At 43.2% G+C, this 17,245-nt stretch overlaps 2 protein-coding genes across 3 annotated transcripts in view; one reads left to right on the top strand and one right to left on the bottom strand.

Moving 5' to 3' along the window:
• The first annotated feature begins 392 nt into the window (after positions 1-392).
• On the top strand, positions 393-8,252 carry matcap2 (microtubule associated tyrosine carboxypeptidase 2). Its single transcript, XM_068704613.1, has 7 exons — positions 393-502; positions 1,958-2,604; positions 3,611-3,754; positions 4,621-4,753; positions 4,915-5,220; positions 5,317-5,414; positions 5,968-8,252. Exons 1-7 carry the CDS (start codon positions 478-480, stop codon positions 6,124-6,126), a joined length of 1,512 nt encoding a protein of 503 aa, XP_068560714.1. The 5' UTR covers positions 393-477; the 3' UTR covers positions 6,127-8,252.
• A 4,543-nt stretch (positions 8,253-12,795) lies between these two features.
• The window catches only part of eepd1 (endonuclease/exonuclease/phosphatase family domain containing 1), a 22,554-nt gene continuing 18,104 nt past the window's right edge, over positions 12,796-17,245 (bottom strand). For both annotated transcript variants that reach the window (XM_068704600.1, XM_068704601.1), the window contains 3 exons: positions 17,027-17,165; positions 16,691-16,885; positions 12,796-13,306 (listed from right to left, as the gene is read on the bottom strand). In XM_068704600.1, the coding sequence (XP_068560701.1) occupies positions 13,116-13,306; positions 16,691-16,885; positions 17,027-17,165 (525 nt within the window). In that variant the 3' untranslated portion in view covers positions 12,796-13,115. The remainder of the gene's footprint in view (positions 13,307-16,690; positions 16,886-17,026; positions 17,166-17,245) is intronic.

The raw sequence follows: 17,245 nt of genomic DNA, 5'->3' as shown, positions 1-17,245 counted from the left end.
GGGGATAACACGGGATAGCAAATATAATAAAAAACTAATATAATTTATTTGAAGGCACACTACACTACTAAAATAAATGATATTAGTTTTTTTTTACAAATGCCAGCAGGACAAAAGACTTGGCAAGATGTTTTTTTTTCATGTTAATAATATTACATTAAATTGCTGTGAACATTTTCACCATTAGAAAACTACAATCATGGCGTCTTCTCGCCATAGATAAGTTCTGAATTACAAATACTGAATGCATCTCAAGCGTCTGTCAGCCGTTCCTCAAAGGGACTACATTTCCCATGAGTACCCACGTGTAATACGTGGTAAGGTAGTCATCAACGAAACCTTGGAAACGGATCAGGTGACGGCTCGACACAGAGGACTGTGCTGTACTCAGTGCGGCTGTTACTCGGTTGTAGGCGGCGTTCTTCACGTCAGCTCAGCTGTGCCTTTTACCTTTATTTACAGAAGCCGCAACAGAGGATGCTGGAGTCAATTAAAGTAACAGGTAATGACGCATTTATCTTGTGCTTCTCTTATTCCCCCGTGACCGCAGCTAGGAGCTCAATTATTTAAATTTAACTGAATATAATACCGTAATAACGGACATTATGGTGACTTAAAACTGAAATACGAGCTCCAGAAGGCTAATGTGAACATAAAAAGCTCATTGTCACAGGGGAAATTGAGTGTAATGCATTCATTACTTTATATTGTATTGTATCTTATATATTATATTATTATGGTTTTTTTAAATAGCTATTTAAATCTGCCTTTAACCTGTGAAATCAGTTATGTATGTTATGTTTTTTTTCGTGTTGTTCCTTACTGTTATGATGTCATCTATTTTATTTTTATTGTAATTACTTCTATTGTTTCCGTTTTTACCATGTAAAGTGTATTTGAGTAAATTTTAAAGCGCTATACAAATAAAATGTGTTATTATTATTATTATTATTATTATTATTATTATATAACCTATTTTGTATTTGACACATTTGCGTGTCATTACTCAGTGCTGACTCATGCTGATGACTGCTGATCATATGCTTTATATCGATAATAGCGCATCATCAATGCACTATTGACGTGACGGAGACGCTTGAGCATTGATTCATTTTGTTGTGCAGTTGAACCACGTCCAGGTTCACGGCTGTGTTCGCTGTCATACATTTCATTTCATAAAATGAACACTCATTATCCACCAGATAGGGATTCTGGGTTGGTCATTAGCCTACGGTGTGATATCAGAGTAGCTTATATCATGTCAGGTGAAAGTGACTGACGAAGCACCCAGCTGACAGTGTTAGGTAATAGTATTTGATTTGGTGGCTGAGCAAAGCCAAGGAAGCTCCAAAGTGTCCTCGTCGCTCCTCCGATCATCGCCGTGCTCGTTGAGGTCATTAGTTCGCTCCCTCTCTCTCTGTGTGTGTGTGTGTGTGTGTGTGTGTGTGTGTGTGTGTGTGTGCGCGCGGCTGCACGGATTCCGCCTCAGCGCTCCTGTCCGAACACAGAGCGCCTGAGCTCTGACTGTGATGATGTTCCAGGTCACCTTACTGGAATTCCACAAAAGCCTCGCACCCTGACTCCTGTCGGTCTTCCGGAGACAAGATGAGAATAATTCCCCTCTGTGATAACATAGCAGGATGGAAACTGAATGGTTATTCCGAGTCAGATCACATCATTATGACTGTTAGAAGTGGGGAAAGATAGTTGCTCCTTTAGAGTTTAAGTTCACCGCACTGATTACAAGTTTGTATATATATTCTGTATTTTTATTAACTTGTTTTTTTTTTTAAGCTTGGCATTGGAATAGATCTATTTTCACCCTGTCCTGATAAGAGGATTAGTCTATCAAGCTATCTGTAAAAGGTCTGCGCGTGAAGGTGATCCTAGAAAGTGAGCAGTTAAACACATTCGCCGTCCTCCCCTGACCGCTCTCTCTCTTCTTGCTTACTTCCAGAAAGACTCCGCTGGCCAGAAGTAGAAATGTCCAAAAAGTACATCTTAAACTCGGCGAGTCCGAGCCAAGTGTACCTGGAGAAGATTCCCTCCGGTGTCCTCAAAGACCTCTTCGGCACCGGCTCCAGCAGCTACAACGTGCTGCTGCAGGCCGAGGAGAAGAAGAATCGGAAGCAGTCGCCGTACAAGAGGCCGAAAACGTCAGTGAAATGTGGCGCCACGTGTAGCGGAAGAAACCGCCCGGTCATGGCTCCGAAAAAGTCCCGCGCGCCGGAAAGCGCGTGTAAACCGGCGCAGACAAATCGCCTTCTCTCGGCCAATCACTCCAAACCGGCGAGGAACATGTCGGTAGTGGGCAGCACCGTGGGCCTGACCGCACGCGCCGCTCCGCAGCCCAGGAAAACGTGCAACCCCAATTCCCCCCGCACCAAGCTGCCCTCGTTGCACAAAGCGGCAACCGCGCGGGAAGTGGACAGCGCCAAGAAGCTCTGCATCCTCGCAGCCATCAAGCCGTCCAACGTTCAGAAAGAGAAGGCCGCGTTTTTCAAGTCCGACTTCAGCTACGACCCGCAGTTCGAGTACAGCAACCCGGTCGCCCCAGTTGTCCTGGCACGGCATAGCGACGCCTCGGACCGCTTCCTCACGCAGGTAAGGTACTCCGTTAAAGAAACTGAAAAAAAACAAAACCCTACAGTCAGCCCACCAATTTTTTTTGGGGCCCAGAGGCAGTGACACGTCATCCAGCAGGTCTACCACAAAGCCCCCCCCCCTCGGTTGCGTGATGAGGTTGCTGCAGAGCTGGCTGGTTCTTGTTTGAGATCAGCAACCTCACACGTGCCAGCAGTCGAGCATGCGCACCCTGTGTGACCGCAGAGAGTTGCCGCCAATGCTGTTTAGCGTCAGGGATGGATCAGAGCCGGTGCAGCGCGAGTCTGTGGACTTAAGGGAAAGAGGAAAGAGGAAAGAGGAAAGAGGAAAGAGGCTGGGATGAATCGGTTCAGGATGCACGAGACTTTGTGTCGCAAACAGCAGTATTAGTACATGTCAATACTACGCAATAAATTGCAGGACAAAACGAGGTCTGAGGTCATTTAGAAAGAGTATCTCCATTACGTAGCTTCTCCACCAGAGAGCAATGAAAATAACCAAATCTACGGGATCCATATCAAGATTGTTTGTTTGTGTAAAATAAGCATTACTCTCGGCTCGTATGTCATTCTCTATTAGGCTCTAGGAGAGGGTACATTTGGGCGTAGCAGTGAAATTAGATATTGTGGGGTTTTTTTTGGTCAATGTCATAGAAATAGAGAAATAGATTGGACCAGGACCAAACATAGAACCTTTAGGAGAACCCCATAGGGTGAAGAGAATTTGCCGATAAATTACAACTTGTCTACTTCCCATAATTGTTCTGTAAAAGTAATGTCACTGTCTCCATTTGTTTTTACTTTTAAATAAGTTGTCTGACTAACTGGTGGTTTGATTTATTTGAATTTTTTATAGTAATGCAGCAGTTTTTGCCAAGTTGCCGAGTACAAGTTGCAACGACAGAAGGTGTCAAAACAGCCATCAGTCCCCTGCAGCTTTAACACTGCGGCCCGTCTCGTCTCTCTCTCTCTCTCTCTCTCTCTCTCTCTCTCTCTCTCTCTTGCAGGCGGTGCACATCATGGAGCTGGCCCTGCAGCGATACGGCAGCTATGAGAAGTTCGAGAAGGCCACCGGGGGCAACCTCCTCACCAAGAGTCGCGTCTGGCACAGCATCAAGAAATACATGGAGAAGGAAGGCTGCGTGGGGGAGGCAAGAGGACGGGCCACTCGGGCTCTTTTTTTTTTTTTTTTTTGATGTTTCACGGTTTGAGTCAAACGCGACAAACGTACGCACACGTTCTGACAATTCCCGCCGTAGAGGGTATTGCACACAGTGGGGGAAAAAAAAGTCCTTGAGAGGCTGTAATTCGGAGCCTGGTGTCTTTGTGTTTGTGCTGAATTTGTGCATCATCATGGCAGAGCGGCAGACAAGCAGGGCATCAAAGGCAAAGAGCTCCAGGGAAGAGTAAGGCCTCGCGGAAAGACGCTGAAGTTTGCTCGTGCGGAGCTGCGTTTATGTAACCCCGTCAACAAAGACACGTTACATCATCAAGTTATTAATGTTCCACTGAACGCATTACATCACACACACACACACACACACACACACACACACACACACACACACACACCTTGGGTATGCTCGGTAAAGCCTTAATGGGTTTAGACATGCTGGACAGTGGAAATGAAATACAAGAGAAACGAAAAGAGAAACACTAACCCCCAAACACGTTTTTGTTGAGCCCGGCTACAAATCTACAGTCACACACTACCTCACTGTGTGAATCAGATGAAGTGGGTTAAGTAGATGCAAGTAGGATCATGTCCTCACAAGACGTACCTTGTCCCCCTTCTTCATTGAAATGAATGGGCAGTACCTCGCCTTTAGGTGCAATCACACAGAAGACATCCTTCTTCTCCGGCGACGTTCTTCAGCTCCAACTAAGCGGGGGGGGGGGGGGGGGGGGGGGGATTCCTACAAATGAACACGCATGACGCCTGCGACTAACACAATGGCTAATCTCATAGAGTTAAATAGAGCAAAAAACGTAATGTTTAACTCTTATCTGTTTAAAGATCGTAGCCCAGGTGACAGACGACCTCCTGTCCAGAGCCTCCATGACGGTGGTGAACAGCAGACCCACGCTGACCATCAACAGCTCCACCGCCAGAGAGCACTGGCTTGAAGGCATGCTGCGGCATGAGATCGGTGGGTACAGCGGCTCCCATGCAGGGGCTTCAATTCAACTGTAATACAGTTCATCAGTAGACATTAACCTGATCGGATCCAACCAATGTTTCTAGTGAAGTTGGCTTGAATTTGACCTTTAAATACAACCACGTTCATAGTCCCTTGTGACTGTCCACCAGGCACACACTATTTCCGCGGCATCAACAACTGCCACCAGCCGTGGAGCAGCAGCGCGGGCAGGAAGAAGCACAACCTGAAGCCTCTGAACCCCACCGAGGAGGGCCTGGCCAGCATCCACAGCGTCCTGTTCAGGAAAGACCCCACGCTGTGGCGCGCCGCCCTGCTCTACTACACCGTCTACCAGGCCGGCCGCATGTCCTTCTCCCAGCTCTTCCACGATCTGGGACGCTTCGTCCAGGACCCCAACACCCGCTGGGACTACTGCGTCCGAGCCAAGAGGGGCCAGACCGATACCGCGCTGCCAGGTCGCTCTGGTCGCACGTTAGCTGCAGAGACAATCTGACGTGATTCACGCGTGAAAACATGTGGAATTCACACTTCTTTTTTTTCTCACATTGCAGGGTGCTTCAGTAAAGACCAGGTCTACCTGGACGGTATCCTGCAGATCTTGAGATACAGAGACAAGATCGACTTCCCACTGCTGATGGCCCTAGGAAAGGTGAGGTTGCTCAACTATCTCCATCTGGTTGTATGAGACAATGTACTGATCCCATTTGTGGGCTGAGCCAGTGCATCCTCTCCAAATAAGACAAAGTTTCACTTGCTTCGTTTCAAGTTCCCACACCTATAGCCTCAAAGAGAGCAAAACAAATGCTGAATTAGTGTGGCACTCAACTTGCGTCTATTTTCCACCACATATCCCGATCCTGGTCTTGGCGGCAGCGGAGGTAGTCCAGGTATCCTTCTCCTACAGGCACGTCCTCCAGCTCCTCCCCAGGTTTCCAACAGGCATCAAAATCAAATGCAGTTACTACCTCAACCGCATGTTAGTCCTTTCAGCAGTTTCAGCCGCTTGTTTGCCACTACAGCGTCGTGCACAGCAGCGTACAAAGTGGTGAATACTAGTCCTCTTGAGTTCCCTCAGTGACGATGCTCGTTCCGTATCAGAGTATCAGATTAGACAACCCGATCTCACGGACAACACATGCAATGAATCTGTGGCACGCGACTGCAGGTTTTGCTCTAGTTCTTCTCTCTCCCGCGGAGTTTAGGTGTCATTTGAAGACGCGGACCGCCTGAAAGCACTGGCTCAGATGGAGAACGTCCGCATCCCGCACTTCATGCAGGACCAGGCGAGGTACGCCGAGCAGCTGGAGAAGATCATGGCGGTGAACCGGCTGACTGACGAGGAGCTCAAGGCCGTCGTCTGAGCCGGGACCGCGGCCAGCCTCAACGGCACCATCCTGCACGGTAGCAGAGCTATGTGCAGCATGCTGTAGTGCATGAAGTGTAACGTTAGATAAATACATTAGTTGACGTTGGCTTTGTTATTGTCATTTCTCCACTGATACAATAGGGATCAGAGAATCAGTTGTTGAAGGAGTAGAAGTAGTTTATTGTTTTTACCAGTGCCAATACAATACCCGAATTGCTGACCTCTAACATTTTCCAAACACTTGGTGCCAACTTTAATTTAGCTGTTAGTCTCTGATACTCAGTTTGGTCTTAGGTTTGATGAGGGTTTCCATTAACATCTCCTCCATAGCTAACAGTTTTTAATTAAAAGAGTTATTAAAATTTAGACCCTGACAGGTTTTTTTAGTCTCATATTTATATTTAAGAACTAAAAATCGACTTTTTTTTTTGATTTACATAAACGCACCACATGAACAAACGTATCTGAGAAGGATCCCTTTGAATTTCTGATAGTTTAATATGTATTTCACGGTTGAATAATACGCTCGTCGGTGCTTTGTGCTGGTCTAACTACGTAACGGTGAGACACTTCAAACACATCTTAGGGATCGTCTTGGACTAGTTGGTATTGACCCCATTGCATGCCCTGATGCACATAAGGGAACCAGGCTCCTGTTGTTTTTCTTGTCATCACAGTCATTGCATCAAACCATGTGAGAAGTGAGGCGCGCAAACATGTTGGAAGTATTACAATACATACTGTATATACACAACAATCTTCTGTCATCTACGCTCGTGGAGCTCATTTGCGCTCGCTGATTTTGCCGTCGCAGTTAGCCGGTGATATTATCGGATGTGAACTCGATCAAAATGCTCCAGAGGCAAATACAATTATGACTTCTTGGAGGCTTTTTGAATGCTTGTTTTGTTGTGGACTTGCGCATGAGTACGGTTAGCTTAAGCATCAAAAAACCCCACATTGATCTGGTTCTAATCTAAGGATTCTTTGTCTTTCTCTCACGCACCTGTGAGCTAAGTGTACTTACCTAGTGTTTTATATCCGTCTCTTTAGTGGGGATCAACACCTTCTTGCACTTTTTTGTTTTTTGTATCCTCTAGCGACCTCTTAGGGTTACTATTTTTGTAGTACGGATGTCAGGCATTAAAAAAAAAAAAGAGAGTTGTTGATGGTTCTCAACAGCTGTGAGATGTGGACAGATAACGTGGAACTGCTTCATCAGCGTCGTCACACACACAAACACACACACACACACACACACACACACACAGGCCTGCTATTTACACTGGAGTCGTGTCAGCATTGATAAAATGTTCCTGAAAAGGTGAAAGTCACTTGTGAAGTGAGTTCCTGTGAAGCCCTTGTGGTCCAAGTGCAGTGACTTGAAGCCCTGTTTGACTATTTTTTTTGCACTTTTGTTACCTTCAATCTACCTTTTCAGCTGCACTGATATGGGCAGTTGCTGTGTTGGTGTCATAGACGGTGTAAAAGACGTGGACGTAGCGATGTCACCCGTCTTTGGGGGGTTTTTTTGGAGCCAGGAGTGACCGTATTTGGATGAAAGGTCGTCAGGGTAGCAAACCGACAATCACAAAGTAGCCCCGCCCCCTAAAGCATCCCCTGCTTTATGGTCTGTTTGACTCTAAATGGAGCATAGTTTACTAAATGAACATCCTGCTGTATTGAAGAAGACTGTAAACTAGAGATTGAGACCATAAACTCATGTTTACAATGTTTACTGAGGGAATAAATCAAGAGAGAAGTAGAGTCATTTTAGACTAGACTTCTATACAACCAGAGGAGTCGCCCCCTGGTGGACATTAGAGAGAATGCAGGTTTAAGGCACTTCCGCATTGGCCTCACTTTCCACTTCTTTTATACGGTCTATAGTTGGGTGTCGTCGATGATATATTTATGGTTCTACTGTGATACTCGATGAGTTTTACGTGTCGTTAACATCAGGAGTGACGTGCTATCGAGAGCACGCCGTGTCACTCTGCCCCTTAAACAGCACAGTTTAATTACACGGCTTTCCTACGTAATGTTTTCTATTTGAGTGACTTTGTTTTTTGTGATATTTACAGATTATATAATCTTCAAATAAAGTGGACTACCTGAAAATGACTTATGTGCTTTGTGTCTCCCAAATGATGTATTTATTTTTGTACGTGCAACCATATGTTGGTCGAACATCGAACTCTTTAGCTGCTAAACGCTCCACGTTTGACGCAGGTGAAGGGCTCTTCTTCCATTGGTCGCAGGCTGACCGAGAGTGCGTCCAATCGGTGGCGAGGAATCGTTGACCGATACGAACCCGTTCAGGTTTGGATGTCGCCAATGCTAACAGACACTGCGTTTCCAAATTGCATACTTTGTATTTGTACTTCTAGCACGTACTGTAGCTGCCCTTTACAAAGTAGGCACTGCTCTCTCTGCTCAGTGTCAGAGATCAATGAGGAAAGTTTCCACAGTTCAACATGCTGCCCAACAATCTGAGCGGCCGCGGTAACCAAATCTGACACTGACACACTGACACACACACACACACACACACACTGCTGGCCTCTACAAACCCTGTCCAGAGGTGTCACACCTCCCATTCACCAGCGTCTGGTTTCGCTGGGGAACTGGAAACCATTGAGGGGCCCCGAGCGGTGACCGACGGCTACAAGCAGTGACATGCTGCACAATGGGTGTCAGTCTAAAGTACACAGCCGTCACACAGAGGCTCCCCCCCCACCCTCACACTTGGCTCTGGTAGCGCAATAATGCACAAAATGTAGCGTTTTTTTCCCCCACTGAAATGCACTAATGTACTTTTATTCAATGTTTTCTTCCCCTCCACATTGTCTAATACATTGTATTGCTTGTGGAATATGTTTGTTGTTTGTATCTCTGTTTTGTATTATTATATGGTTATTAATACCTTCATTTTTTATAACCCAAAGTGGTTGATTGAGATGGGAGGACTGAGTTTTAGGAATGAATACATCGCATGTTGTTGTTTAGAAGACATGTCCTGCTGAAATAAGAAGCTGTCATCAGATGAGGAGCAGAATCTCCACTAGAGGGCAGCAGGTCACTATAAAACCATTTCAGGCAGTGAACCACAGCAGTGGAAAACGATCCAGAGGAATCCTGAAATCATATTCTCATAATCATAAAACCCACCAGATATCAAGGCTAAATTTAGGACGACATCTCACTGCCAGCTGAAAGCAAGACACACAAAGTGTATATTAAATAATGGACAATAAATGGTTATGCTATACATACATACTTAAGTATGATAATATGGCTACACAGGTATGCACAATGGTAATTTAAACTACGGTAAACCAAGCATCAGAGGCTATGCAATTTTCAGCTTTTTAGCAAAATATTATGATATTTTTATTATCTAAGAATTTCAAATAAACAGTAAAGTTGGCAAAAGTCATTATCTTGGGTTTTATTAATGATATGTTGTATATACTGTATGTACATACATACAGTTGTGGTCAAAAGTTTACATACACTTGTAAAGAACATAATGTCATGGCTCTCTTGAGTTTCCAGTTATTTTTACAACTCTGATTTTTCTCTGATAGAGTGATTGGAACAGATACTTCTTTGTCACAAAAAACATTCATGAAGTTTAGTTCTGTCATGACTTTATTATGGGTTAACAGAAAAAGTGATCAAATCTGCTGGGTCAAAAATATACATACAGCAGGGCTAATATTTGGTTACATGTTTCTTGGCCATTTTCACTTCAATTAGGCGCTTTTGGTAGCCATCCACAAGCTTCTGGCAAGCTTCTCGTTGAATCTTTGACCACTCCTCTTGACAGAATTGGTGCAGTTCAGTTCAATTTGATGGCTTTCTGACATGGACTTGTTTCTTCAGCATTGTCCACATGTTCTCAATGGGATTTAAGTCAGGACTTTGGGAAGGCCATTCTAAAACCCTAATTCTAGCCTGATTTAGCCATTCCATTATCACTTTTGATGTGTGTTTGGGGTCATTGTCCTGTCGAAACACTCAACAGCTCCCAAGACCCAACCTTCGGGCTGATGATTTTAGGTTATCTTGAAGAATTTGAAGGTAATCCTCCTTCTCCATTATCCCATTTACTCTCTGTAAAGCACCAGTTCCATTGGCAGCAAAACAGCCCCACAGCATAATACTACCACCACCGTGCTTGACGGTAGGCATGGTGTTCTTGGGGTTAAAGGCCTCACCTTTTCTCCTCCAAACATATTGCTGGGCATTGTGGCCAAACAGCTTGATTTTTGTTTCGTCTGACCACAGAACTTTCCTCCAGAAGGTCTTATCTTTGTCCATGTGATCAGCAGCAAACTTCAGTCGAGCCTTAAGGTGCCACTTTTGGAGCGAGGGCTTCCTTCTTGCACGGCAGCCTCTCAGTCCATGGAGATGCAAAACACGCTTGACTGTGGACACTGACACCTGTGTTCCAGCAGCTTCTCATTCTTGGCAGATCTGCTTTTTGGTGGTTCTCGGTTGACTCTTCACCCTCCTGACCAATTTTCTCTCAGCAGCAGGTGATAGCTTGCGTTTTCTTCCTGATCGTGGCAGTGACAAAACAGTGCCATGCACTTTATACTTACAAACAATTGTTTGCACTGTTGCTCTTGGGACCTGCAGCTGCTTTGGAATGGCTCCAAGTGACTTTCCTGACTTGTTCAAGTCAATGATTTGCTTTTTCAGATCCATGCTGAGCTCCTTTGACTTTCCCATTGTAGCGTTTGTGGGCGTTTGTATCCAATGAGTCCTATTTAAATGGCCTCAGAGAAGTCACCAGCTGTAGTCACTCATAATCACTCACAAGAAGTTAAGAGGCCATGCTATGAAGCTCATTTCATTGACACAACTTTCTAAGTCACCAAAATTGCTAATTCATGTTGCTGTATGTATATTTTTGACCCAGCAGATTTTGTCACTTTTTCTGTTAACCCATAATAAAGTCATGAAAGAACCAAACTTCATGAATGTTTTTTGTGACAAAGAAGTATCTGTTCCAATCACTCTATCAGAGAAAAATCAGAGTTGTAGAAATAACTGGAAACTCAAGAGAGCCATGACATTATGTTCTTTACAAGTGTATGTAAACTTTTGACCACAACTGTATGAATTGTGTGTTTTGGACATAAGGCTGTTTTCATCACTGTTCGTAGTGATACCTGTAAAAATGTAATACACTATAATTCATATACAACCCTCATAATGAAGTCATATTTAATCCACATAATGGCGAGTCAGGGCAGGTGATGTACAGAGTGAAGCAAACATCTTTAAAGTTGACTAATAATTCACATGTCAACATCTACCACAGACAGGAAAACACCACGGAGATAATAAACACAAAGTAAAGTCAGAATATTAGATATTTTTAATGCTTCAGCATTAATTTACTTGCATGTATTTATAATCGGAGTTGTTTGGCACGCAGGAATTTAATAATGAAGACAACTAAAGAGGATGAAACTATCTTTACCACGGTAATCCTGATTTTATAAAAAAAAAATGTAAGAATTTAAAATATAAAAGTTTTGTATTTCGTATTTTTGGCCATTTTTTAAGGGTTAAAGGACAGATGATCCAAACGATTATCTAAATATAAAATTTGTATTTTAAAGTCAGAGAGGAGGAGGAGGAGTCCGAGTCACCAGAAAGCATCCGAACAACAGGAAGTTGTTTACCGTTGCTGCAGGACTTACTGACTACATACTTCCTGCAGCAGCTGAGGAAGTTCAACCTTCCAAATTCAATGACGGTGCACCACCGTATTCGATCGGCTGAGAAGGCTGCAATCTGCTCCAGGATCTTTAAGATAGCGGCCAAACCCCCTCCCACCCCCGACTTTTATTCAAAAACACCCTCAACCTGCGGGAGGCTGCAGTCCATCGAGACCGAAACCAGAAAGAACAGTTTCACTGTGACTTACATGTTGCAGGAAGGGCTAGGAAGCACCATGGAAGATGTGACTGAGGCACTCGTGTGTTTATGCTACGTTTGTCTATGTTGGGGTAAATGAGGGATCAGCTGAGATGTGGGATGTGCACACGCCGCTTCACAAAATAAGAAGCCCTCATCGGCCTCGTTTCAAGCAGCAGGAAGCTGTTTTCAAAGTAAAAGCTCTGATAAACCCACTGTACTCGACCTGCTCAAGACCAAAACGAGCGCTGATGTCGCTCGGTGTCTGCTAGATTTAAAAAAATAAATAAATAAATAAAAAAAAAAACGGGCAACGGTTGCCGCATCAACCGTGCGAGGTTTTCATTCCACTACTCCCAAGTGGCCAAAAAATTAAATTGGGATTAAATGGCTTCTCAAATCAATTTGTGCTTAATTGATTGGTAATATTGTAGATTGGTTCATACTAAAAAACAAAAGAGTTGAGTTTTTGTGTTTTAAATAATCACCGTGGAGCCGGTTTCATGAGCAGAGGCAACGTCCTCTGACGGCCCTCTGCTCATTTCCATCACAGAGGACGGACACACAGAGGCACCGGCGTACATAATTTAGTAGAGCTCAGCCTTCACGGGCGCTCCGGTCCGGGATGTTATCACCCTCTCAACTTGCCAGAGCGGATAAGCGTCACAGCAGAGCCGGGTCGCCCAGAGGAGCCCGATGAGACTAATGAGAGGTCGGACTACAGCTGGAACATCTTTCAATTTCTCTTTATTTTTTATATACATATAGAAAATGTTTGGCACATTTCTTTTTAAAGTACATCATATATATATCTATATATATATAGATATATATATATAGATATATATATTTTGTCCGAACAGTTTATGGCTCTGTGACCAGTTACTATCATACATTGATAAATTGAAACCAAAAAGGCAATCTTGGCACTTCTTCACATTCATCAGGAAACTCTTTGCTGCACAGCTAACCGAGACGAAGCAGGATCCCGGCGCTGGTCAAAGTCTCGTGTCTCTAACTAGTCCTTTTCTGTGTCTGTGAATGTCGTCACCGCTCGTGTTTGGGCATAATGTCTCCTCTGTCCACCACCGCCATGCCAGGCCTGCTCAACTCCTTAGGGGAAACGTCGGCGTAAAACTCAGCCACCACGGGGCAGTGATCCGACGCCACGCCGCCCCACGACCAGTTGTCTGGGATCCAGGGGTTGGTCAAGCCCTCCCGCACCACCGAGCAGTGGCCTGTGGGAGGAGAAGACACGAGGAGAGGGGAGGTCAGCCGCTAAGACCAAGGATTTACGCAGCGAGGTCGACTTGTGACAAACAGCTATCTACCGACTCACGGTTCCTACGTACGTATGGACGGACGGACAATCCAGATACGTATGTAAATATTTTATGTAAATACATACATAGACAAGTAAACCAGGTGTCCTGTACTGCTACATCGAGTCAGACTCAAGTCATGAAATGAAGCAACTAGCAGGCCTTTTTAAGGATACTTAATGATCAGGTCTATGCATTGAGGTCTTGGTCTCAGTCGTGTAAAAGCCTCGTCTCAAATAACTTGAGACTCGACTTTGAGTCGTAGCTAATGACTCAAGACTTCACTTGGACTTGTCTTGAATGACTTGAAACTGACTTGAACTTGTCTTGAATGACTTGAAACGGACTTGGACTTGTCTTGAATGACTTGAAACTGACTTTGACTTATGTTGAATGACTTGAAACTGACTTGGACTTGTCTTGAATGACTTGAAACTGACTTGAACTTGTCTTGAATGACTTGAAACTGACTTGGACTTGTGTTGAATGACTTAAAACTGACTTGGACTTATGTTGAATGACTTGAAACTGACTTTGACTTGTCTTGAATGACTTGAAACTGACTTTGACTGATGTTGAATGACTTGAAACTGACTTGGACTTGTCTTGAATGACTTGAAACTGACTTGAACTTGTCTTGAATGACTTCAAACTGACTGACTTATGTTGAATGACTTGAAACTGACTTGGACTTGTCTTGAATGACTTGAAACTGACTTGAACTTCTCTTGAATGACTTGAAACTGACTTGGACTTATGTTGAATGACTTGAAACTGACTTGAACTTGTCTTGAATGACTTGAAACTGACTGACTTATGTTGAATGACTTGAAACTGACTTTGACTTGTCTTGAATGACTTGAAACTGACTTGGACTTGTCTTGAATGACTTGAAACTGACTTTGACTTATGTTGAATGACTTGAAACTAACTTGGACTTGTCTTGAATGACTTGAAACTGACTTGAACTTGTCTTAAATGACTTGAAACTGACTTGGACTTGTGTTGAATGACTTAAAACTGACTTGGACTTATGTTGAATGACTTGAAACTGACTTTGACTTGTCTTGAATGACTTGAAACTGACTTGGACTTGTCTTGAATGACTTGAAACTGACTTTGACTTATGTTGAATGACTTGAAACTGACTTGGACTTGTCTTGAATGACTTGAAACTGACTTGAACTTGTCTTGAATAACTTGAAACTGACTGACTTATGTTGAATGACTTGAAACTAACTTGGACTTGTCTTGAATGACTTGAAACTGACTTGAACTTGTCTTAAATGACTTGAAACTGACTTGGACTTGTGTTGAATGACTTAAAACTGACTTGGACTTATGTTGAATGACTTGAAACTGACTTTGACTTGTCTTGAATGACTTGAAACTGACTTGGACTTGTCTTGAATGACTTGAAACTGACTTTGACTTATGTTGAATGACTTGAAACTGACTTGGACTTGTCTTGAATGACTTGAAACTGACTTGAACTTGTCTTGAATAACTTGAAACTGACTTTGACTTATGTTGAATGACTTGAAACTGACTTGGACTTGTTTTGAATGACTTAAAACTGACTTGGACTTGTCTTGAATGACTTGAAACTGACTTGGACTTATGTTGAATGACTTGAAACTGACTTGAACTTGTCTTGAATGACTTGAAACTGACTGACTTATGTTGAATGACTTGAAACTGACTTTGCTTGTCTTGAATGACTTAAAACTGACTTGGACTTGTCTTGAATGACTTGAAACTGACTTTGACTTATGTTGAATGACTTGAAACTAACTTAGACTTGTCTTGAATGACTTGAAACTGACTTGGACTTTTCTTGAATGACTTGAGACCTTACTAAAACTTGTTTTAATTTACTTTGACTGAGAGTTGACTCATATTTATCTCGGTTGACTTTGACTCCAGACTTTAATTCGAATGACTCAAGACTTGTTTTCTTCACTTGATTTGTCTCGGTTGAATGACTTGAAACTGACTTGGACTTGTGTTGAATGACTTGAAACTGACTTGAACTTGTCTTGAATGACTTGAAACTGACTTGGACTTGTGTTGAATGACTTAAAACTGACTTGGACTTATGTTGAATGACTTGAAACTAACTTGGACTTGTCTTGAATGACTTGAAACTGACTTGAACTTGTCTTGAATGACTTGAAACTGACTTGGACTTGTGTTGAATGACTTAAAACTGACTTGGACTTGTCTTGAATGACTTGAAACTGACTTGAACTTGTCTTGAATAACTTGAAACTGACTTTGACTTATGTTGAATGACTTGAAACTGACTTGGACTTGTCTTGAATGACTTAAAACTGACTTGGACTTGTCTTGAATAACTTGAAACTGACTTTGACTTATGTTGAATGACTTGAAACTGACTTGGACTTGTCTTGAATGACTTAAAACTGACTTGAACTTGTCTTGAATAACTTGAAACTGACTTTGACTTATGTTGAATGACTTGAAACTGACTTGGACTTGTCTTGAATGACTTGAAACTGACTTGGACTTATGTTGAATGACTTGAAACTGACTTGAACTTGTCTTGAATGACTTGAAACTGACTTGAACTTGTCTTGAATGACTTGAAACTAACTTGGACTTGTCTTGAATGACTTGAAACTGACTTGGACTTGTCTTGAATGACTTGAGACCTTACTAAAACTTGTTTTCATTTACTTTGACTGAGAGTTGACTCATATTTATCTCGGTTGACTTTGACTCCAGACTTTAATTCGAATGACTCAAGACTTGTTTTCTTCACTTGATTTGCCTCGGTTGAATGACTTGAAACTGACTTGAACTTGTCTTGAATGACTTGAAACTGACTTGGACTTGTCTTGAATGACTTGAAACTGACTTTGCTTGTCTTGAATGACTTAAAACTGACTTGGACTTGTCTTGAATGACTTGAAACTGACTTTGACTTATGTTGAATGACTTGAAACTAACTTGGACTTGTCTTGAATGACTTGAAACTGACTTGGACTTGTCTTGAATGACTTGAGACCTTACTAAAACTTGTTTTAATTTACTTTGACTGAGAGTTGACTCATATTTATCTCGGTTGACTTTGACTCCAGACTTTAATTCGAATGACTCAAGACTTGTTTTCTTCACTTGATTTGCCTTGGTTGAATGACTTGAAACTGACTTGGACTTGTCTTGAATGACTTGAGACCTTACTAAAACTTGTTTTAATTGAGACTTGTTATGAAAGCTTAACCAATCAAAATCTACCACTGTCCAAAAAAAAAACCGGCCACACAGTGCACCTACCAGAATAGATCTTCTTGAGGGAGCGGCTCACCCAGATGTTGTCCAGACAGCGGGTGCCCTGTGGTGAGCGGGTGCTGATGTTGGTGAACTGGGAGGATGGCACCAGGGCACAGAGCTTCTCCTTCCTCAGAACGTCCAGCTCTGAGCTCTGAGCGGGCGAGCCAAAATCTCCCAGCACCAGCAACTCCTTCTCAGCTGCAGAGACACAAAAGCGTAGAGAAAGACGTTGAGAAGAGGACGACATCAGCATAATTCAGTTTTGATCCGTCACTCCAAACTGTGACGTTGTGATGTGTAACATAAGTGTCTGTCACTGATCCAGCCTGACAGACCGACCTCTGATTGTCTCCTGGATGCTGGGCGGGAGGTGCGGACACTTGGCTTCGTCCGTGTTGTGGTTCTTGCCGTTGGACTCTCCCGACGCAGCTGTGGCCTGCATGTGGATGTTCACCGCCGACAGCTCGTAGGAACCAACCTAACGGGAAAAGCCAGTCATTTGATTTGGTTCTGAAACGGTCGTTTATTATTCAACTAGAATCAGTTTTGGACGTCAAT

The sequence above is a fragment of the Cebidichthys violaceus genome, unplaced genomic scaffold, assembly GCF_023349555.1.
Source record: "Cebidichthys violaceus isolate CVI_PGR_0920_01 unplaced genomic scaffold, fCebVio1.0.p SCAF_96, whole genome shotgun sequence".
NCBI classification, from domain to species: Eukaryota; Metazoa; Chordata; class Actinopteri; order Perciformes; family Stichaeidae; genus Cebidichthys; species Cebidichthys violaceus.
This window is presented reverse-complemented; position numbering and strand designations above follow the sequence as displayed.

Excerpts from the sequence above, each read along its gene's own strand:
- matcap2 (XM_068704613.1), top strand. The coding sequence starts at position 478 with ATGCTGGAGTCAATTAAAGTAACAG. Across the intron at positions 503-1,957 it reads GGAGTCAATTAAAGTAACAG|AAAGACTCCGCTGGCCAGAA; the intron begins GTAATGACGCAT and ends GCTTACTTCCAG. Across the intron at positions 4,754-4,914 it reads CATGCTGCGGCATGAGATCG|GCACACACTATTTCCGCGGC; the intron begins GTGGGTACAGCG and ends ACTGTCCACCAG.